This window comes from Montipora capricornis, chromosome 7, assembly GCF_036669925.1.
Source record: "Montipora capricornis isolate CH-2021 chromosome 7, ASM3666992v2, whole genome shotgun sequence".
NCBI lineage: Eukaryota > Metazoa > Cnidaria > Anthozoa > Scleractinia > Acroporidae > Montipora > Montipora capricornis.
The window spans coordinates 28,146,394-28,168,893 of record NC_090889.1 but is presented as its reverse complement, the minus strand read 5'-3'; the positions used below and the strand labels follow the sequence as shown (position 1 = coordinate 28,168,893).

Below are 22,500 nucleotides of genomic sequence, written 5' to 3'. Positions count from 1 at the left end.
AAAAACACCCTTTAGTTTGTCTTTAGTTGCTTATATCTCAAAAACGAACTCGTGGACCCCATATTTTGTTTCTGAAAAGTAACCAGAAGGGCAAGATGAAACATTCTGCAAAGTTTAAAAAAATTCTGTAAAGCAGATTCAGAGCCACCTTAATTAAAGAATTTTTATAAAACTTTGCCAAACTTTCATCTTGGCCTTTTGATTACTTTTCAGAAATTAAAAAGGGGGTTACCGAGTTCATTTGTGAGATATGAGCAGCTAAATCCAAATATAGGGTGTTTTTGCTGGGCTGTCCCATTGCCAAGGTAACTTATTGCATCACAATAATGACCACATCTTGCTTGGAAATAATCAGTATGGTACCAAACATTGCTGTTATGTGATACAGCGTTGTAGCGTTATTCGTTCCAAAGAGAGTGTCTTCGAAGTGTTGAACTGTTTTGAGCCACCTTAAGCTGATGAAAGGTGTTACCAAACAAGGTGATCAGAGACCCAGTGAAATTATTTCTTTGCATAGTACATTTGTGTGTGAAGTGAATTGAGAACCTTAGATCTTCAAGGGATGTTGAGCTAAAAGAATATAATTAAATACATGCTGTATAGCTTTACCTATTGCCAATTGTGCAGCACTGTGGTTAGAGGTTAGTGTAGACTCCAATTAGCAGGCTTCCTTCCGGGGCAGCCAGCTGGTAGTTTCAGACACATTGATGAAGGTTGTGATGATGACCCAGTAGCAAGTGGTCAGACCCTGTGAAAGGGGAGGTATATGGAGGAGCTAACTATAGAATAGGACTAAATATTGTTCCCTATGTTGTCAAAAGAAAAGCCCATAGGCAATACTAAATAAGGCAAACTGCATGAGGCTTGGTGAAAAGAATTAAGCATTAAAATTGCTACATTTTTTGTGCTGAAAGTTGTTGTTTTAAGATGTACGCTTTTAGAAGTGCTGAAGGCATCTTTCACCGTCTTCTTCCCCCATCAGCAAAAGGAGTCAAATCTGTTGGAATTGATTTCAAGGAAGGGCAAGCACTGGGCTCATACCTAGACTGCAAAACAGTCGTATTTTTTGCGAACGCAAGCGACGCGGTAAATATTCAAACGAAAGGTCTGGAGCGAGTGTAGAAACGGGGAGGGAGCCCTACGGGCGTGTGAAGCTCGTGCGCTTTACACGCGAGGATAACGCTTACGGCGTTTCGCGCCTTCCGAAAATGTCTAGCTCATACCAGGCTGTTTTATCCCTGCTAGGTGAGTTCTCTTTTCTTTCTGCGTTTGCTGGGCTGACGACGAACGCAGAAGAAAAGAAATCTCTGCTATCAGGAAAAGCTGTTTTCTGTTATTTGCACAGAGGGTATTATCTCTGAAGTTCATCTGAAACATATTTTCAAGAAAAAAAATCGTACCAATGTTTAAGATCATTATCTTGTTGCCCGCCGCCTTACAAAAGTCTGGTTATTAGGAAATTGTGCCTACCTGTTTTTTTTTTTTAGAATGTTGGGTAGGGGCCTCAAAAACCTTGGCAAAATACTTGAATATTTTGAAGGTTAGCAAAAATTGGGTTTGAGTAGGGGAGTATGCACTCCCCTGCACTCCCCTACTCAAACCCAATTTTATATGTGAAGATCGGGTCCGCCACGCGAGAGGCGCACGAGAAAAATGCCTCTTTCCCAATTCTCTTGTTTCCCTGGAAACAAGTGGGAGACTAGTTCCGAGATTTTCAAATTTCTTCAAAACAATAACGAACCGTTTGGTTTCCGTTTTGTTTGATCGCAGTTCGTTTGTTTTACATTGTAAAACTTGAAGGAAAAAACACTTTTGCACAAATGGCTGTGGAAAGCGGTACCACAGATCGAGCAAAGGTATCAATAAAGGATGAAGAATATGAACAAATCCGAATCGAATTGGAGAAGTTTTCGAAAACGGCGTCTATGGAATCACTTTGTTCGAGTCTCTTCAAGCTCTTAAATTCTCCCTCTCTGGTCAGCATTTTGGCGGAGGTTCGAGATTGTCTTCCAAAGAGTCAAAGGAACAAGTTTATTCGTTGTTGCAATGATCTCCTTAAATCACAAGCTATAGTACGCAACCAACAGCGACAAATCGAATCGAAGATCTTATACAGAGACCAAGACATAGAGAATAATCCGCCGAATTTCGAAGGCAGCCCCGCGAAAAGAAAGAAGAAAACCTACAATTTAAGACTGAATTCCAAAACAGAAATTAAAGGCTTGCATAAAGGTCAAGAAGAAAAAAACCCGGAACACGTCCGAGATCGGAATTCGAAGTCATTCATACCAAGATATCAAAGCAAAATCGTTGTCCTGCAAAGAGATTCGTTGAAAGAAAGATTTGGATTCATGATACGCGGTGGAGATTCCTGTGAATCCTCAATAACCATATATGATGTAACAAGGGGATCTTTAGCTGAGAGGCAAGGCTTGAAAAGAGGCGATCAGTTGATTAAATTAAATGACAGGCGTTGTGGCAAACGTGGAAAGAATATTTGTGAACTTATTCGGACAATCAAAACTGCTAAGGTGCTTCATATGCAAATTACCTCATCAAATCTTCGTTGCACAGATGCCAGAGATGTTGAATTGTTTCAAAAGGAAAGAAACAAGCCTGGGGAGAAGAGCATGTTAACTGTTATGGTGTATCCTTCCGAAGATGGTTGGTTGGGTTGTTGGGTCCGGGGGTATGTATTGCTGTCATAAAACCTGTCGGCCGTTGGCAAAACCAGGACCGGGTGGGACCGGACGGGACCGGACGGGCCGGAGTGGAGCAGATCGGATCGGATCGGATCGGATCGGATTGACAAAACTCAGACTGGATCAATAACATCAGAAAACATGCTCGAATTCTGTGCCTTAATCTCTCTTGTGTAGTCGTCTCTTCATTTATTGAGACTCGTCAAAATGTTTTTTTCTCAAAGAGTCCAAAGCGGAATTATGAAAGATACGATGTGACGAATTGACCTCAATAAGCGAATTGACTGCGTACATAACGGTTTTCTTTTTCAAACATGAAAACTGACGGCAATTCTTTACTTTACTCCAGTCCCTTCTAATTGAACAATATCCTGATTTAGCAACAGAACATGATCCGGTCCGTGTTTTGTCAATCCAATCCAATCCGATCCAATCTGATCTGGTCTGGTCCGGTCCAGTCTGATCCGATCCAGGTTTTGCCAATGGCCCAACCTGTCCACCCCCGCATCCTGCAAACCCCACTCTGATCTTTAGACAGTATCAGGCTGACCTAAACCTTAATCCCAGAGGCCCATGTTTAAAGTCAAGGGTTTGTCCTATCAAGAAGTTCAAATTCCAACTAATCAATAATTATTGAAGATCAGTGTGTAATGGATCACATCCAGTTTTGCGATTTGCTGATTATGATCAATATGATTTACAACATGAGTGAGTTACAGAGAGCATACTACGCTTACTGACGCTTCTATATTCTCTCCCCACAACTGCACAAGCACTTGCTCGTCTTTGCAGTTCCATCACTCACAAGTATTTTTTTTAGCTGGTGCCTTCGAAGTACTTGGTTCAGACTCGAAGCTGAACTGCTGCATGTGATTCTGTGATGGGTGAAATACCTGCTGATCTTGACTCCAGGCAGGCCCAGAAGAGTAGAAAGTCGGGGAATATGAAAAGGGGTAGAATATTGATCAGAATGTAAAATAGATTGCAAAATAGAACGAGTCTGTAAACCGCTTGAGTCTTGTCAAAAAAGAGGTGTCGAATGATGGGTTTGACGGAGGCTATTGTTTTATGGCCGTATGACCAGATATGGCAAGCTCTGAGGCAGGACATGAGCCTTTTTGATCTTACATCCTCCATGGCTCATCCCCTGTTGCGACAAAAGGTTTGCACTTGTCTTGAAGAGGTGATGACACATTTTATGCCTATCCAAATGCCTATGTCTTTGAACACGACCCATGCCTTTGATCACATTTTTCTCTTTGAACTTTTTTTCAGAGGTGTTGATTATGCCTGTGCTGTACATATTATCTCAGTTGATGCTGATTCTCCCGCGGAGAGTGCTGGATTAAAAGAAGGGGACATCATAGTTGCAGTGAGTTAAACCCTATTAACAACTGCATCGAGCTGACTGGAAGATGGGTGCTCAGGATGTCTAGGGGCCTCCACTGTGATCAGTCAGCCCCTAGACAGTAAAATGCTCCCAATTGGCTAGCAATGCCTGCAACCCAGCCATGAGCCCCCACACAGAGACATCCTGGCACCTATCACACTGACTGGTAACAGTGGAAAAAAAGGTGGGGGGGGGGGAGGGGTAGAGAGAGGGAGGGAGGTAGAAAAAATAAGAAACTGCTAATGCTAAGAAAAAACCGCTAAAACAAAGGGGGCACAACACTCTGCCAACATAGCTCCACAGATGGCCACTACACTGAGATCGCATGACCTACATGAGCCTGTGCACATATGCATAAATTGCTGACCGCTATAAGCAAACCGCTCCATTTGTGGACCTAAATGAACACAAAACCAGTATATATATATATATCGTTTAATCCACTCTTTGCAGTTAGAACTATGTATAAACTGAATTATTAAGCGGTATCATTTACAAAACTATTAAAAATAATTAAGGTATACTAATGTAAAATCTACATAATAATTAATCTAGAAATCTAAAAGTTATAAAATCATTAGCTCTCTTGGTTCTTGCCTCCTGGCGAACGGACTTTTCACTCCCAGATCTAAGATTGTAAGGAACATTATAAACATTAGCCTGAGGGCGGAGTTTCCACGTCGCAATGAACTTCCTACTTAATGTTTCTCGCCTGACTTCTAGACTTGGAAGGCCAGATATGGTCAGGGCTTCCTTATAACCAACACCCGGGAGTATTACCTTAAGGGCTCTCCTTTGTATAGATTCTAATTTAGATGACAAATATTCAGGGATGTCTTGCCAAGCAGCCACGGCATATTCCAAAATGGATCTGACAGAGCACTTATAAATATTTAAAATATTGCTATTCGCTACACCAGCTCTTTTAAGCACTCTTAGGGTATATAAACGTTTGGCGGCCTTACAATAAATATAGTCTATGTGGTCATTCCATTTAAGATCGTCTCTGATTTTAACACCAAGTAATTTAAAAGATGAGACACGTTCGAGCTGGTGATTTCCAATACAAATAGGTGGAATTACAGAGTTCAGGTACTCCATAAAATTTATCAGCATTTCATTACACTTCCGAGGGTTTAGCTTCATCTTATGGGCAGTACAAAATGAATGTGTGTCTCTAACAGCCAAATCGAGAAGGCTTATTGAATTGCGAGGCAGGATTTCTACAACTGTGGTATCATCAACGTATTTTGCTCTCACATTCCAATCCTTTAGGAGTCTATTTATCATAACTGAGAAAAGGGTGACACCCATCTTGGTCCCTTGGGGTATACCTCCATGGGTATGCTTCCAATCCGATAAGACATTTCCGATGCGCACGGCTTGAGTTCTATTTGTTAAAAAAGATCTTATCCAACTGAAAAGCACTGGGTCCACACCAAGCAGTGATAATTCGTCCATAAGGATCTGATGGTCAATCAAGTCTCTTTGTTGTTAACTAGGTTAAAGTGCATTTAACCACATATATAACGAAGGCACATCAGCATGTCAAGAAAAGATTGAGAGCTTTGCCTTTTGTTCTTATTTGATGTTATGTCATTATGATAGGCTTTTTGCACTAGAGAGGATGGACACCAACAAGGCTGGACAATCTGCCAGACAGGGAGTCGTGCGAGTCTCGTATTTAACTTCCAGGTTTAAGACCTGTTCTGACCACTTGCTGAATTTGATCCTGGTAGTCCTCGGTTCAACTTCTCAGGTGCACTTGTAAATAGCCAACTGGTTTGCTTCTGGCCAGTTCGGATTCTTAACAGCTGCTGTTGTTGTTTTTCTGTTCTGTCGTTTCCTGGATTGTGTTTCATTGGCTCTGAAAAGCCCCTGTGGGGAGTGGTCAATTAAGTTTGTATGAATGTATGTAGGTGTTTAATTTCAGGCATTTTTTTGTTTCTTGCAAATACACTTTGTTTTTGTTTACCAGATAAATGGAATCAGGACCAAGGATTTAACACATGTTCAAGTTGTCAAACTTGTCATCACCTCAGGATCTCTCATCAGATTTAGCTTGAAGCGTGGAAGTAAACCAACTAGAAAATCTTCAAGGCATCAATTACAAAAGACAGGCAATGTGCTGCCAACTCCTCTTAGAACCCAATGTAAAGGGTCCCATAAAATGACTTGTCCATCCAGTCCATCCTTTAAGCAGCTTGATCCACCTATGTATTCATACAGTCATCATAGGGAAGCAGAAGGCTCTCCTTCCCAACTTCCTATTAACTCCTTGACACTTCACTGTTTGCCTCCTCCTCCCTATACTCCAGTGGTACCATCCCAACACAGAGTGCTGGCAAGGGGACAACAAACCCCTTGCCAAAGACCACAGGACACCACTCATGTCATGAACCCACAATTTACCCTCAGAGGACAAGGCCCACGGGGATTAAATTCTGTGAAGAATACTCAAGGTGCCCAATTTAGCATAAGAGAACCCGTTAGCCAACAGCAAGAGGATTCTGATTCTCTTGAAGAGCTACCAGTATCCTCTGTTGTTCATGAACAGCAAGAATCACACGGAATTCTCTTTGAACAAGAGCTACAGTGTAGTTGTGATGAAGATATTGCCATGCAGGTAATTGATGTTGGGGAAGAGCTGCCAAATAATGTCAGTGATGATAAAGAAAACATCAACTTGAAGGAAAGTATGTCTGCAATGTCCCAAGAGGGACTAATATCAAAACAAAAGAATGTCTTAACGCCAATCTCTTTGCAGCAAGAGAAGGTTATGTCGTTTGAAGACCTCCAGAGTGATAGAAGTTTGCCCCCTTCGAACAGTGCATCTCCTGGAAATTGCAATGGTGTAGAATCATTTCTCAGTCACCAGATACAACAGGTCAATAATTCAAAGCTGAGAAGACTGTCACTCTCTACACAAAGAAGTATTCAGGAAGTAAAGAGCAAAGTGAATGAATTCACTTGTGAGGAAGAAGAAGACATTCAGGTAGCAGCTGATAATTGCAGATCACCAGCAGAAATTAGCAAATCTCCACCACCAGTGAATGGCAGGGAATCATTTCTCAGTCAGATACAGCAATTTAATAAAGCTAAACTTAGTACCTTGTCACAATGTCCAAGCACTACATCACCAGAGGATTGTCTTCAAAGTAAGCTAAGTAAAGCTTCCTATAACCAAGACGACCTGGAGCCAGAGGATGTCAAACATGATGGCCAGAAATGCTTCGAAGCTGGAACCTTGTTTGCTGCTCTCAAGCAAGTGTTGCATCACAGAGCACGGGTAATGCACGACACAATAACCAGTGCTGATGAGTTTGACACTAGTTCTGATTCAAGTTGTGATGATACCACCATTGATGACTGGGATTTGTGATTTGCCGTTTGTCTTAGAACAGTGAAACTTTTAAGTGATCCAGGGACTTAAGTGCTAGCAAGCCAGGATGCCACACTAATGAGGGCTCTTGCGTGACACCTGTATGAACATGTTGGTTTGCTTTTGATTAAAACTGATATTATGCTGGAACCAGATTCATAGAAGACTGCAAGAACAAAGGACTAATTCTCTATAAAAAAGGTGTTTTCCCTTAATTTATGAGTAAGCAATAATTATTAGTGTTCATTGTCAGATTGGTACTGAAGTTGAAAAGAATATTGTATAACTTATTTGCACAGTGTTGGTATAACATCATGTTGCCCAACCATCAATATTTTAGTCCGGAATTTTAGATTCAATGATGTAATGTCTCTTCTCTCAGAGCAACACTGCATGTGGTTCCACTTTTGTTTTTCTCATCAAAATCATTTTAAAATCCCAATGGGACATTTCCAAGATGATGCCATTTGACTACAAGTAGCAGAATCCTACAGGTGTTGCTTGTCTCGTGCTAATTAGAGCTATTGTTATTATTTTTTACCCTGCTAGGCCTAGGAATACAAAACTGAATTCTGGTAGCTATAGTTGTAGTCCAGGGTTCTTACAGGTCATTGAAAACCTGGAAAGTCATAGAATTTAACCATTTCATTTTCCAGGCCTGGAAAGTCATGAAATTTTATGGTCGGTCATGGAAAGTCATGGAAAATTCTTATTATAAATGGTAGATTAATCATTGCAGCTGTCAAAGCAAGGATAAAATGAAATGCAGAGGAGTTTCTATCTAACAATCGGAAGTTTGGCAGACAGAGGTTAATTTATTCAAATTTGAACTGAATTATGTCAGAAATATCCTAAAATAAGGATAGTTTTGAAAACTTTCTTATGTGACAGCTAAACTTAAGGTCATGGAAAGCTAGAGAAGGTCATGGAAAAAGTCATGGATTTTGAAGAGCTTCAAACAGTACGAACCCTGTAGTCAAATGATGCTATTGTGAAATTTGCCTTTGATAAGAGGTTATTTCACTTGGTTTTATGGCTGCAAGAAACATAATTATCAGTTAATGATTGATGAAACAGTTTTAACAGATATATACATTTTTTACCCTTAAATCCTGCATTTATGGTGGGTCATCATCAGGTATGAGGTTCTTTAGCAATTTTTCCGTAGTTGCTTTATTTTATTTCCTTGTTTAGTGTGAATTGCAGCTTTTCTGAAGTGTTTGTTTGCTGCTTCAAAATTGTGTGAAAAAGAGAGTGGAATGGCCAGGTCATTGAAAGTCTATAAAATTGATTGCCATACTTCATTTTTTTTTTTTTCAGACTGAACCAATTATTTGTCATGATCCATCTGTATTGACCAGAAAATCCCTGAGTGCTTTAACTGTAGAATTTATAAAATCTAAGGTCTGCCAAAATGCATATTTGCAGCAACTGATTTTGAAGAAGCCAAGGAAGAGCAATTCTCCTGAACCCCTTTCTTGTCTTTTGACCATGTGGTCCCAGTTGTTCAAACAATGGATAGCGCTATCCAGTGGATATACTGGTAAGTCATAGCAAAACCAAATGCACTATTCCATGGATAGTGATTTATCCGGTGGATAGTGCTATCCACCTTTTGAACAACTGGAGCCAAAAGAGGAGCCTGTTGGTGTGACAATCACCTTTGCATCCCCCTCCCCCCCCCCCCCCCATCTCTCACCTTCCCCTCCCCACCTGCATAGCCGGCGGTATTGTGGGTGCGTGGAATGAAGTTTTGGCCGCTAAAATCGAGCAGAATGGAGAGGAGGACCAAAACTTTATTCCCCGCGCCTACAATACCGGCAGCTACTTTCACGCGCTACAGTGAGAGGGGCATCGATTAACAGCCAACCCAACCTCTGCAGTGTCACTATGAACGTCAAGAGCTTGGGTAACCAGTGATCAATCGTTACTGTTGCCCATTCTCCCTTGCTCGCTCATAATGGCGGGAGTAATCTCACTGGAAGATGTGGATAAGGCGATCGAGACGATAAAACAGAGTCCTATGGTGTACAGAACACCTCTCTTAAAAAATGTTGGGGGAATGTTCGGGTTTGCGGATCGGTTCAAGCTGCATTTAAAGCTGGAAAACATGCAGAATACAGGTAACGAGTGAAGTTAGGGTATCCGAAGAGCCGGTGTCTCAAGTAGTTTGAGAATTTCCTTTTCCAGCTAAACTCCAGAATACCCGGCCACTTATTTGCATCTGAATGCAGTGCATTGTTATATTCCTCGTTCTTCGACTTCTTCTGCTTTTGCGTTGGAAATCCAGCGGGAGGGGGGTGTAATGCTTCCGGAAATTCGGGGGCGGGGCTGGGGGTTCAGATTTTTTCTGTAATAACCCGTTGCTGACAGAGGTAAACCACAAACGAGAATTATATCCCCTGTCTCCCACGCAGACCTACTTAGGCCTGCCTCACGTGTTCCTCCCTTGTTGGTGGATGAAAACAAAAGATTTCTCATTAGCTAGGCTCCCATGACAGTCTTAGGGCTTCGTCATGCGTTCTTCCCCCACGAACGTCTGCTTAAACGAAAAACCACTTCCGGTCAATGACTATTTGCCCACTATTTAAAGTGCTACTGTGACGAAATTTGCATCTTCCCTATCTAAGCCATTTTGGCACATAAACACGTAGTCTGTACGAGAAGAAGAATGCTGTTTACCATTTTCAAATATCTCTTTTTGTTCTGGAGATATTCAAGTTTTTTTAATATGCAAATTAGCCAAGTGATGACGTCATAAACCCAACCAAATTTGGATCAAGTATGATGGGAGAAAGATATCTCAGCCAATTTGTATCAGAAATACTTGGTTCTTTGCACTAAGATTCTAGGAGATGTGTTCCACAATATGAGCATACCATTTTTGTTACCATGGCAACATACTGGGTTCCAGACCTCCCTGATATTAAAAGCTTTGCAGACCACCTTTGGCGTTTTGTTTTGATATTTGCAAATGGTGCCTCATCTGCATGATCCTGCCAGCATATAAAGATGTTAGGGCGAGTTTGTGGCCTTGGTAAATGTATTTCTACCCTGAGATCACCAAAATGTTGAAATCAGGTTGGAGGGGACTGGAAAAGAGTGAGTTGCCATGGGAACAAATTCCTTTTCAGTCGTAGGTGTGTTGCCCTCAGAACTATTAGCTCACCAAGTTTCAGTGGTCTCTGTTGCAAATTGACCGAGATAGCTCTACTTATATTCTTGATGTTCTATTGGGTTGGGTGAATGACGTCATCAGCCTTCTCATTTGCATATTTAACACATTTTTCAAACTTAAATATCTCCGGAACCAATGCAGATATTTCCAAACGGTAAACAGCGTTTTTAATGTTTCATGGTACTCTATTTGATAAACCAAAAAACTCAAGGGATAAAAATTTGATCACAGTAGCACTTTAAAGAAACCAATCAGCATTGACTAATTGTGTCATACATTAAAGCCAATCACATGCTGAGAAAAAATGCCATACAAAACACAAGTTTATCTTAAACTGGAAAACCGCCTCTGATTGGTCTGTAATCTATGAACGGAAGTGGTTTTTCGTTTGAGCAAACATTAGTGTGTAATGCCTGGTGGTTGGACAGAGGCAGGCTCATCACAAAAACATTTCAATCCTGTCTTTTCGCATACTTCTTAACATCGGAATTGAGCCAAACTTTCCACAACAATGTTTTGTTTGCTTTATTCAGAGAGAAATTTTGCTTTTAGCTTAGGCAACATAATAATGATATGTGCTGATAACCGAGATTGAGTGAACCAATCAGAGCACAAGAAATTCATTAACCAAGGTTGAAAATTTAATAAGTAAAATTATCCTCCTTATCAGTACAGAGGTAGGTGCAGATAAAAGATGGAACAGCCACCTGTGACTGTACTGGTTCTTTGCAATCAATGAATGCCACCCTTGGTATTGTAGAAATGGTTATTATAAATGCAGACGGCAGACTGGGTCTAAAAATTAATGCAGACTGAGCCCTAGACCTGGGCCAAGGCCTATTTTGTAACATAGTCTGCATTTTAGACCCATCTGCAGTCTGCATTTAATTTTTGACTGATTGTTGAAAACAATGTTGAATTGAAGCTACAGGATATTCAGCAGAAAATCCAATTGCAAGCAAGGATCAATCAGATTCCTAAAAGATCTTATAGGATTCTGGAACAAGACTCTTACCAGATTCTCACAAAATTTTATAAGAATCTTGTTAAGAATCTTAGCAGATCTTGTAAGCTTCTTAATTAAGAAACAAAGTGAGATCTCGTTAAGAAATTATTAAAAATCTTCGTAAGATCTTATTAAGATTTCCACCTGAGTAGATTTTGGTGGTGAACTGTAGAGTCTTAATTGAAACAGGTTCATTCAAAGTGCGTGGTGTTGTCAACCAAGTAGCCCACCTTCCTGTTGACGTCATAAAAAATGGGACAAGCCTTGTTTCTATGTCAGCTGGGAATTATGGCAAGGCACTCGCCTTTGCTTCCAAGAAACTGAATCTACCTGCAACTCTTTGTATGCCAGAAACTGCACCAAGCAACAAAGCAAAACTGATAGAGGTAAGAAGTTGTCTTTCTTTGCTTTTTTTATCGTCAACAAAAGGTCCTGCTTTTGAAATATGAATAACGGCAATTTCTCATACTGAGACAACAAGAGTTTATTATGCATAGAGAAAAAGAAACAGTAAAAGAACTGTGTAAAGTCCCTTTGACACGGGGACCAGCAAGATCCCTTTTAGGCTGCCAACACCTTTAAAACTTGGTTATTCTGCATGAAAGGTGAAAAACAGATGACCAACACAACTTCAAGTGACATTACCCTCATGAAAGGCTTGATATGCTATGCTATGTGGTACAGAGCCACATAGCATGTCACCATGCACTCTAAATGGATCAGTTCAAAGTTCCATTTGCCGAGGGCAGGACTTGTCACTTTCCATCGTTATATAAAGAACATTATTATCATTCAAAGTTCTTTTAACTCAACCAAGAGCCATTAAGGCTTTTTAGCTATTGAAACAGTCAATCCATTTCGTTTTGGACAATTTACAAATATTTTAGCCAAACTCACAGCCTTGAATCATACCATTCAAATGAAATACATTTAAAACAATCCTCATTTGCTGAAAGCTTCCAAATGTAACCTGCCAGCCAGACCGTGCAAGTGGTAATCTTCTGTCATTAGCTATAGTGTTATATTTCTTTGCATTTTAGGCTGATTTTTAGGGTCGATGAGTTAATTTTTTTTGCAGTAACTATTCCAAGTTGATTTGCAGAGTCTAGGTGTTAAAGTGGAGAGAATGCCAAAAAGTGACATAATAGTTGCCGTGGATCGACATGTTGCACAGGAGGGCATGCAGTTTCTTCACCCCTTTGATGACCTCAATCTCATTGCTGGTATGGCAAGGTATTTGTTTTAACAAGTTCTTTCAATTTGCTTTTGTTCTCTGAAACTAGGTGATGAGAATACATACAGTGTATGCAAAAAATGAATGTCTTTGTGTCATAAGAGATTTAAAGTGCTACTGTGATCAAAAAATCACTTCCTTTTTTCCTTCCTTCAGGTTTTGAAAGTGTGTTTGCTTAAACACCTGATTGGCAAAATTTTTAGCTTAATTGACTTTTAACCAAGGTGCGTTTACTTTGAATGTAAGTTTTGGATTTCACGGTCCACCATTACTCACATTCATAACTGACCAATTGCCTAGACCTCAGAGGGTTGGAACTAGGGAAAAGTTATGTCATTCACTTACTAGCTTTAAATTTCAGTGTATAAATGCAGCTTATTATGTGTGCAAAACGCAAGTTGAAAAGTCTGAAAGTCCAAAACTCCCGTGCTGAATATTAATTCAGCCGTGTACACATGCATTGCATTCTTAAACTATTGAGTCTTTGATGTCATTATCTCCTCGATCCAGCTCTCTCAAGATCTTAAAGTTTGTAATGGCAGACCATGAAATGGGAAAATTCCAGGTAAAATAAACAGGTGTCTTTTTTTAAATCAAGGCTTAAAACGTTGGTGATGAGTAGCACAATCATGATGTACATTTGTGTAACAGTGAAATTTTACAAAATTTTTCATGCTGCCATAAAATTGGATGAAAAGGAACCTGACAAAATCAAATAGCCTCTTAAGCTGATATCTTAATGTTAAATGAAATTTTTTGTACTGATGGACAAAAATAAGCAATTTTAAATTTACCCATGACCCCTTGCAGGCATGGTAATTTCCTCATTTTGCCTAGATTATCCTAAAAATTTTGTTAAATAACCCGAAATATTCTCATTTTTAACTTTGACATTACAGAAATGTTAATTTCAGAGTTGATTATATGCTTCGCTTGATTCGCAATTGAGAAATTCCGGCGAAATGTTCCACATGGATTGCAAAAAACAGGGCAAAATGGGCTGAAGTCCAGAAAAAACTGGTTTAACTGGATAAAAATAAGTCAAGGCCTGGTAGCAAAGCTTGCTCTGAGGGAACGTTTCGAAACGTAATGGCGGATCTGCAAGGAGAAACTTTTGGTTCTTTCACGCTCTAAATTCGCTTTGTCAACCTCTGAACGTCAAGAAGTGTTTCAGACTCACAAAGAGGTCTCGTTCTTTGACAATTTGAATTGTTTCTTTCTGAGCTTTGGCATGTAATTTGTACATGACATGAGCATTCTGTTTTTCTTTGTGTTTTGTAATGTGAGCTCGGACAAGCAAGATACAGAGGACATTTTGCGAAGCTGTGCTTTGGCTCTAAGCCAAATTGTAATGGCGGACAAAGTGTTTCAGACTGAGAAAAAATGCTCTGGCTTCTCGTGTGCTGAGAAATTTTCGGTAAAACTTTCTCCAAAGCAACTACCACAAATGAGCATTCTCGAACCATATTTTATTCTGCCTAACCACAAAACATCCGTGGGTTACAGACGCAAATTGCAAAACAGCACTGAAGATTTTAGGAGCGTGACGCTCACGAGTGTTGTGCTTTTCGGCCTCTTTTCTCCGTCATTGGTGAGAAATTAACCACATTTTTTTTATTTACTGGTTGCAACATTGTTTATGTGAAATATGTTGTCGATTTCGTTGTGAGGAATAAAGTACAAGCCGTCTGAAGAACCTTGTTGTGCTCGTCTTACTAGTTTGCGTGTTACGCGTGACGCGCCATTTTTTGTCCCCAAAGTGGACAACCGAATCCGTATATTCTAAACTTAAGCGACCGATTTCGCTAATCTACACAGTAAATGTTACTTAATATGTAAGAAGCATATCTGCGAAATGTGAGTGGCTAGCACTTTTTACCAGCGGAGATATGGCCTGAAGTGTTCGTTCAAGATACTGGTTTCCCAAATGTACATCATGATTGTGCTACTCATCTGGCACTTTGTATTAAGTTAACATAGTTTTGAAATCCAAAGAAAAATAAGAATTATTGATTTTTTGGTCACAGTAGCACTTTAAAATCCCCCAAAAAACTTGAAATTGTCAGAATTGTTTTGTGTGACAGGTGTGAACCATCCATTAACAGGAAAGTTGTATGGCTGTTAATATGAAATTAAACCAATGAAGTTCAAAATTTTACTGAATCAGCCACTGTAGAGGACTTATTTGAAGGCCTGTATTAAAATAATATTTCTTTGCGACATAAAATCCACTTTAGTCTGTTTTTAATGGCCCCTTGGAAATTATTTTACGATCACCCAGACTTTGTGAACGATGTTATTAAAATTAGCAAGAACTGGAGTAGTGGTCAGGAGGAAGGTTTCTTGTAGCTTCTTCTTTAAAATTTTCATTTTATTTTTGACTTAAGACAGTGACTAATAACATTACATACTGTCTTCTAAATTCAACTCTGAAGTGTTGCCGTTGAGATCCTGGATGAAATCCCAGAGCCTGACGTGGTAATTGCTTGCTGTGGGGGTGGTGGTCTCCTGGCTGGTGTGGCAGCTGGTATAAAACTGAAAGGACATAAATCAACAAAGATATATGGTGTAGAACCTGAAGGAGGTAAAAAAAATTTTTGAACTTGGGGTCAAGTTTTCGAAGTATGATTTAGTGCTAATCCAGGTTATAGGGTCGCATTATTATTATTTTTAGTATTTATTTGTTTTTCTATTTGTTCTATTCATCTACTGGTAGTCTTATGTAAAGGTTGTGCCATCCACACCACTCAGTTGTGGTTTGCTTGCTCCAGTTTTTTTTAAGCTGAACCAGCCAAGCCAATCACATGCTGACAGACCACTACACCAAGGGTACTATTTTAATGAATTTTTTTTTCTTATTCATCCTTAACCAAAATCTGTGCTCAAGACCTAGCCATCCACATGTTACAGTAGGGGCATCAACCATTAACCAGAGAAATGGATTTTCTTTTCATTTCTTTACATGAGTCGTATTGAAAGAAATGTATTTTTGAAGTGCGGGTTATGGACAAAAGATGGAAGTGATCCTCAAATATACACACTTAGACATTTTCATTCATCAGTTCTTGCACAGGAACACAATATTAAACCCAACAAATTGACCTGCTCCCCACTGAGTGGCTTCATTGCTCAGTTGGTAGAACATTGCACCAGCACCGCAGAGGTCAGGTTTGAATCCTGTTGATATGGCGTGTTTTTATAGTGTCAAAATTCAAACGTGCATTTGGCAATTCAAACATTCTTTTAGCTATTCAGACCTTCAATTCAACAATTAAAACATTCAATTCGGCAATTCGATTCAATTAGGCCTATTAAAAGTTAGCTTTAATGAATGTTTAGGATATGTTCTTCTGTATTGGTAAAACAATGACCTGTGACTTGTGAAGCAAAGTGAATATTTGAATTGAATGAATGTTTGAATTGCCAAATTGAATATTTGAATTGCTGAATTGAATGTTTGAATTACTGATTACTGAATTGAATATTTGCAGAATTGCCAAATTGAATATTTTAATTGTCCAATTGAAAGTTTGAATGGTATGTTTGAATTTTGACACTAAAAACATGCGCCATATGTTGAAGCCACCTGAATTTTTCAGGTGTCTATATAAGAGACAATTGCTTAAATACTCCTGTGAAGTGTGAGGGTCACTTCTATCTTTCATGAGTTGCATTGTTAAACAGCTTTTCAACATTATTAGGGATATTATTGTATTAGGGCAGTAGAAGACGGAAGAAGAGTTTGGAGTGCCAGTATACATGTATACAGTATACAAACAAGGGTTGTATACCGGAGCCACCATTGTTATACATGTAAAAGAAATCAAAAATTCACTGGCCTTGTTGGGCTGTGTATGGAAAATTAATTGTGCTCCATGGCGTCAGTACCAGACCTCCAAATGACTGGTGTGAATAATTTATACCTGTTTTGACATATGCTTCTGTCCCTTTATTGTTAATATACATGTAGGTATTGTAAGTTTTTATTTAACATTGTTTTCATGACTTGAAATTACAGCTCCTACAATGTACCTGAGTAAGCAGCAAGGTCATGCTGTCAGTATCATGTCGACAAAATCCATTGCTTCAGGGCTGGCCCCACCCACAGCAGGTATGCAACCCTCATCAAATGTGTATAGAAATTTTCATCTACAGGAAGGAAGAGCTTTTTCATTATTTTTTTTTCTTATCCTTACAAACAATTGCTATAGGAAGAGGTAGGCATGAATGGAATCTTACGTTTTGTTTAAAGCTTAAAGCTTAACCCATTGACTCCTGGGGGTTCCCCATTGACGAGTAAAATCGTCTGGCGTTAGACAGAGTAAAATACTAAGTATGGCTGGTTTAGGGGTGAAAGGGTTACAATGTAAGGCTTAAAGCTTTAGATTATATAATCCTATTTAAAGAACATCAATTCTCAAGGACTGGAAACTGGTCTTACAGATTAGATGCTTGCAGCTTGTGATCTTCTTAACCCTTTCAGCCCCGATAGTGCCAAATGGCACTTATAGATTTTACTCTGTCTAACGCCAGACGATTTTACTCGTCAATGGGGAACCCCTCGGGGCTTAAAGGGTTAAGCTAACAGCATTAAAAAACTATGTCCCCGTTTAAGCTAACAGCATTAAAAAACTATGTCCCCGTTTAACCCTTTCAGCCCCGAGAGTGCCAAATGGCACTTATAGATTTTACTCTGTCTAACGCCAGACGATTTTACTCGTCAATGGGGAACCCCTCGGGGCTTAAAGGGTTAAGCTAACAGCATTAAAAAACTATGTCCCCGTTTAAGCTAACAGCATTAAAAAACTATGTCCCCGTTTAACCCTTTCAGCCCCGAGAGTGCCAATTAATGGCACTTAAAGATTTTACTCTGTCTAACGCCAGGCGATTTTACTCGTCAATGGGGAACCCCTCGGGGCTTAAAGGGTTAAGCTAACAGCATCAAAAAACTATTTAAGCTAACAGCATCAAAAAACTATGTCCCCGTTTAAGCTAACAGCATCAAAAAACTATGTCCCCGTTTAACCCTTTCAGCCCCGATAGTGCCAAATGGCACTTATAGATTTTACTCTGTCTAACGCCAGACGATTTTACTCGTCAATGGGGAACCCCTCGGGGCTTAAAGGGTTAAATTATTGGCCTTCTAACCTTTTGACAAAAGTGCTTTCAATTTGCAGGTAAAATTACTTTTCGTCATGTACAAGACTTTGTAGAGGATATTATTTTGGTTACTGAGGAAGAACTGAAGAGGTGAGTGGAACAGAAATCCAGCAGACTTGTGTTGATGAAAATACAATAGTACAAATGAAATTAAAATTTTAGAGATAACAGGATCCTGGGGGTAAGCTAACCCACCCCTTGGGGGAAGGCTTTAATTTGTAGGATGCAATCACAGCTGTAAGTCAGCTTCATGCTCATACATTGTTGTTTGATCAGCTTGACTTTACAATTTGAGGCTCTCTATACTGAGGTGCATGTATCATGTGATTCAATATTCATGTAAGTACCGGTACATGATGTTGACCTATCTTGCTGATAAGAATTAGCAAAGCTAAATGTCTGTGTTAAACACCATTTCATATCCCAATCATTATGCAAGACTACTGGATGATAATAAAAATGTTAAGAGTTTTACCTTTGAAGTGATAGTTATTTAAAAACGAGATCTTTCTTTTACTGGGAACACTTCTTTCTATTTCTTTGCTTTTACAGGGCTGTGGAAACATTTTTCCACACTGGACTTGTGGTTGAAGCTTCTGGCGCGGCAGCATTTGCGGCTTTACAGTCAAACAAAATACCAGATTTGTCACCAGAGAGTAAAGTGGTTGTCATTGTAACTGGAGGAAATATCACTCCTAAAGAGCTGTGTGATATAATTAGCTAACAAAATATCATGAAAACAAAACCATTAGTGATCATTCATTAATGTTTACACCAGAATAAAATAATAATGTAGCGTTTGTATGTAAGAAAATAATGGTTTCAGGAAATCAACTGTTCGTGCATGATTGGAATATCAAAGATCTGTAAAGTGTTTTACTGAAATTGGGTCCCCACCAAGCTGTTCTTAGGATGGGTACAATGCAGCTTGCAATATTGTACACCAAAGACATCACTGTTTGAGATGACATTGATTGACATGGTGGCCTCATGGTCAGTGTGCTTGACTCCGGATCGAGTGGTCTGGGTTTGGGTCCTGGCCGGGGACAGTGTGTTGTGTTCTTGGGCAAGACACTTTACTCTCACGGTGCCTCTCTCCACCCAGGTGTATAAATGGGTACCGGTGAATTTAATGCTGGGGGTAACCCTGCGATGGATTAGCATCCCATCCAGGGGAGAGTAGAAACCTGTTTGATTAATAATTAACAGGAGCTCTTAAGGGTAGCCTCTTCCTTCCATGGCCTAGGAGTCAATCCTTTCTCGAGTAGATTTATTTATAGAACGACCACTGTTGAAAAAGTCAGTCAAAACAGAGCATCAAGGGAAACATGATACTTTTTGCAAGAAAAACCTGTTCCTAAAAATAAATTTATTTGGGAAAGGGTTGATTCAAGAAATTAGTGGAGAAAGAGGCTCCTCTAATATGTAATTATTGTAAAAGCGCCCTTAATATCTTTGTAGAGCATATCATTAACTATCCTTAGCAAGAAAATTTGGTTTTATTAAACCAATTGATACAGATAATTATATTACAGTGGTTAATATTTACCTTAATTTTTATCAACTTGCTCCCCACCAATGCATCACCGGTTTCTTTAGAAAATAATTAAATTCTTTATGAAACTCAATAATAACTCATGATGGGAAAACAAAAGAAATGTTTTATTAATCAATCTCTGTATTTCTGATACAGCTTTCTCTTCATTTACATAAATGTTTCTTTCAATTTTCACGGTTTAAATGTCTTGAATCACCAAAAATACCTAGTGTACGTTAACACTTAAATGCTGACATTTCATAAGCACAATACAATATTCGCGCCTGTATTGTATCGGATATATACGAAATATATGCGATACAATACAGTCGCTCATATTGTATTTAGTACTTAATTTTTTGATTGCAAATATGACATGTATTTTCCTCCTGTTTAAAGGTATCCTTTAGTAGGAGTGGAAGTTCCTTTTAGAGGCCAAACTGAAAGGAGACAACTACATAGTTGAGTCTTCAAAAGTTAATGTGGATTTGAATTTAGGAGGATACATGTAACAGAATAACGAAGCATCTAAGTTTACAACGTTACAGGGCCACGATATCTCTCGGTCAACTGCTACTTTGAAAATGTAAAGTGTGGTGAATTGTGCATTAAAATTGAAATATATTAAAAAACAAAAAATAATAATAATTGAGTGAACTTTAGCTGTTCTTGTAAACTAGTATTTAGGGGCTGTTTATATGAGAGAACTTTCCCCAATACAAGTTCCGTGGTAGGGTGACTACTTGATTTCGTATTGTGTTTACACAATGCCTGTGTGATTTCATATCGTTTTTAAATTAATTTAAGGCACACTTTACATTGATTACACATGCGCCACCTGTTCCAGCCTGCCAAGAGGTCAAGTTATACAAATCGAAGCAAGTGGTTGTTAATGTAACTGAATCATAGTGTTTTGAGATTTCATACCGAAATGAAATTATCGCTCCAGTACAGAAACTGGGGTGAACTTTACTCACACCGGTATGACATTTTCTGTTGGTATCATCTAAACAAAAATATTTAATAATGCATAGTGAACTCGCTCCAGGGTAAAGTCGCTCCAGTATCATGTTAACACCCCTTTAGTTGCTGTATTTTTAATTCAACAAACAGAATTTACATGCTTCGATAAATATATGCGTGCAAGTAAACAACTTTCCAATGTCAATCAAGTTGCCATTAACTTATTTGGAACTAAATTAAAGTGATAAATAATCTGCACATTATGTGAACACAAGTACTTTTAATAATCATGATATAATTTTTGTATTTGTACATAAAATAAAATAAAATAAAATTGCCTTGAAAAAAAATACAGAAGTTGCACTGATTACACAGAATGTTACAAAAAAAAAAGTGAGGCAGAGAACTGGTCCATAAAAGTGTCAAGGCAAAAAATAGAGTTTAAAAATTTCACAGAATTATAAAATAGACATGACAAAATTTTCAATTACCCTCCATTTAATGCCTTAGTACTATGACAAATTACATGCAGTTTTAATTACATGCAATTAATTAGACCTAAAATGCTAAAAATTGGTAAAAACATCCAATAATCCTGTTTTCCATAGTTTTAACATCTCTATTATTGAGATATTAAAACTATGGAAAACATGACATCAGAACCTTGCAATAGTACACTTCTTCGGACAGGCAATAAAATTATCGTTTTTTTTGTTTCAAAACCTCACAGTCTTCCATAAAACTCCTTTGTTACTGCAGCTTTTGTTAGTTGTTCAAAAATATGATGTGCGTATGCAGGGTCCACAATTTTTAGTTTCCCTTCTGTTGCTAAGTAAGCTATGGATGTCATCACTCTGGTAACAGACAGTCCTTCCAGATTAATCTTAAAATGATGATAAAAATGTGATCTCAGAGCCTTAAGAAAAGTTTCAGATTCCTCCTCTGTGAAGATACAAGAGTTGCTGTTGTGAATACTCTCCCACAGAAGTTGGGCATCTTTTTGCTCAATGCTGAACAGAATTCTGCTGAGCCCATTGACATTAGAAACTCCATAACATAATTCAATTGGCACTGATTTCTTCGAAGAAGACAGTCCTGCCCAAAAAGAGAAGTACCATCCAAGATCAGAGGATGAAAACTTCATTGGCGTGATTCTGCAATCAAAATTCTCCTCAAACCAAGAAATCACATTTCTGGTAATCTCAACAGGTCCATTCATAACGCAAATTGGCAGCGACAAAAAGTGATTTTGTAGCTTATGGTCCTCCGAATCGTCCCTCCCAACAGAGCAAAATATCGATGTCAAAATCGGAGATGAACTTGACGTCAAATTTTCTAAGATTAATACTTTAACAGCTGAAAATTTCGTGTCGTCAGCTGAGATGTCTTTGTAAACAGAGATGTCAGCTTTGTATTTGCTGTCGTTTATTTCCCCAGTGGCTCCGCATACCATCTTTTGAGTTTTAAGGTGTAAACACCCTGAAAGTTGTTCTGCAAATGTTTTCAAGTTGGAAGTGTCGAATTTGTAAAGTGGAGATGCATGGTAAACACGAAGTGTTTTGCCAATGACATCTTCAAAAGTGTTCTTACACAGGTTGGGAAGCTTGGTCCCTGAATTTGAATGCGTTTGTTTCTTGGAACCTTTTGGAGATGCTGGGTATCTGTCAATTCCACACTTCAGCTTGGCATCCTTAGCTTGAGATCGAAAAGTTTGTCCTGTTTTTGGTGTTTTTGCGTAAGGTGTATGTCTTCTAGAGAGCCAAGGTGTACGAGTGCCTCTCCCCTTCCTGGAATCTAAGTCAAAAAGTCTTCCTTTCCTCGTTGAATTTGCTCCAGAAGGAGTCGCGAGGGAATCCGCCATTTTGTAACGAACTTTCAAAAATACCTATTGGGTGGATGCTAAGCTGTTTTATGATGGAGCGGCTACAAAGTAAAAGGAGCGGTTACA

At 38.9% G+C, this 22,500-nt stretch overlaps 5 protein-coding genes across 6 annotated transcripts in view; 4 read left to right on the top strand and 1 right to left on the bottom strand.

The window, feature by feature from the left end:
* LOC138056750 (uncharacterized) overlaps positions 1-913 on the top strand; it is a 24,923-nt gene extending 24,010 nt beyond the window's left edge. Inside the window, exon 10 of the mRNA XM_068902626.1 lies at positions 1-913. This exon is cut by the window's left edge and continues 576 nt beyond it. The gene's annotated coding sequence lies outside the window, so the exon portion shown is untranslated.
* An 818-nt stretch (positions 914-1,731) lies between these two features.
* LOC138056749 (uncharacterized) lies at positions 1,732-8,773 on the top strand. Of its 2 annotated transcripts, none has more exons than XM_068902625.1 (3): positions 1,732-2,425; positions 3,978-4,074; positions 6,071-8,773. In XM_068902625.1, exons 1-3 carry the CDS (start codon positions 1,821-1,823, stop codon positions 7,472-7,474), a joined length of 2,106 nt encoding a protein of 701 aa, XP_068758726.1. In that variant the 5' UTR covers positions 1,732-1,820; the 3' UTR covers positions 7,475-8,773. The 2 variants fall into 2 exon arrangements, with proteins under 2 accessions (XP_068758726.1, XP_068758725.1); XM_068902624.1 differs by having other exon boundaries at positions 1,732-2,689.
* A 638-nt stretch (positions 8,774-9,411) lies between these two features.
* LOC138056748 (L-threonine ammonia-lyase-like) lies at positions 9,412-20,228 on the top strand. The gene is made up of 7 exons (XM_068902621.1): positions 9,412-9,597; positions 11,848-12,044; positions 12,761-12,891; positions 15,328-15,476; positions 16,911-17,003; positions 18,070-18,142; positions 18,605-20,228. Exons 1-7 carry the CDS (start codon positions 9,435-9,437, stop codon positions 18,774-18,776), a joined length of 978 nt encoding a protein of 325 aa, XP_068758722.1. The 5' UTR covers positions 9,412-9,434; the 3' UTR covers positions 18,777-20,228.
* Positions 20,229-20,812: 584 nt separating this feature from the next.
* On the bottom strand, positions 20,813-22,461 carry LOC138056746 (centromere protein L-like). The gene has a single exon (XM_068902619.1). The coding sequence runs from the start codon at positions 22,411-22,413 to the stop codon at positions 21,277-21,279; it is 1,137 nt and encodes a 378-aa protein (XP_068758720.1). The 5' UTR covers positions 22,414-22,461; the 3' UTR covers positions 20,813-21,276.
* The window catches only part of LOC138056747 (protein SEC13 homolog), a 16,151-nt gene continuing 16,102 nt past the window's right edge, over positions 22,452-22,500 (top strand). The window contains exon 1 of the mRNA XM_068902620.1: positions 22,452-22,500. This exon is cut by the window's right edge and continues 62 nt beyond it. Coding sequence (XP_068758721.1) covers positions 22,464-22,500 — 37 coding nt within the window. The 5' untranslated portion in view covers positions 22,452-22,463.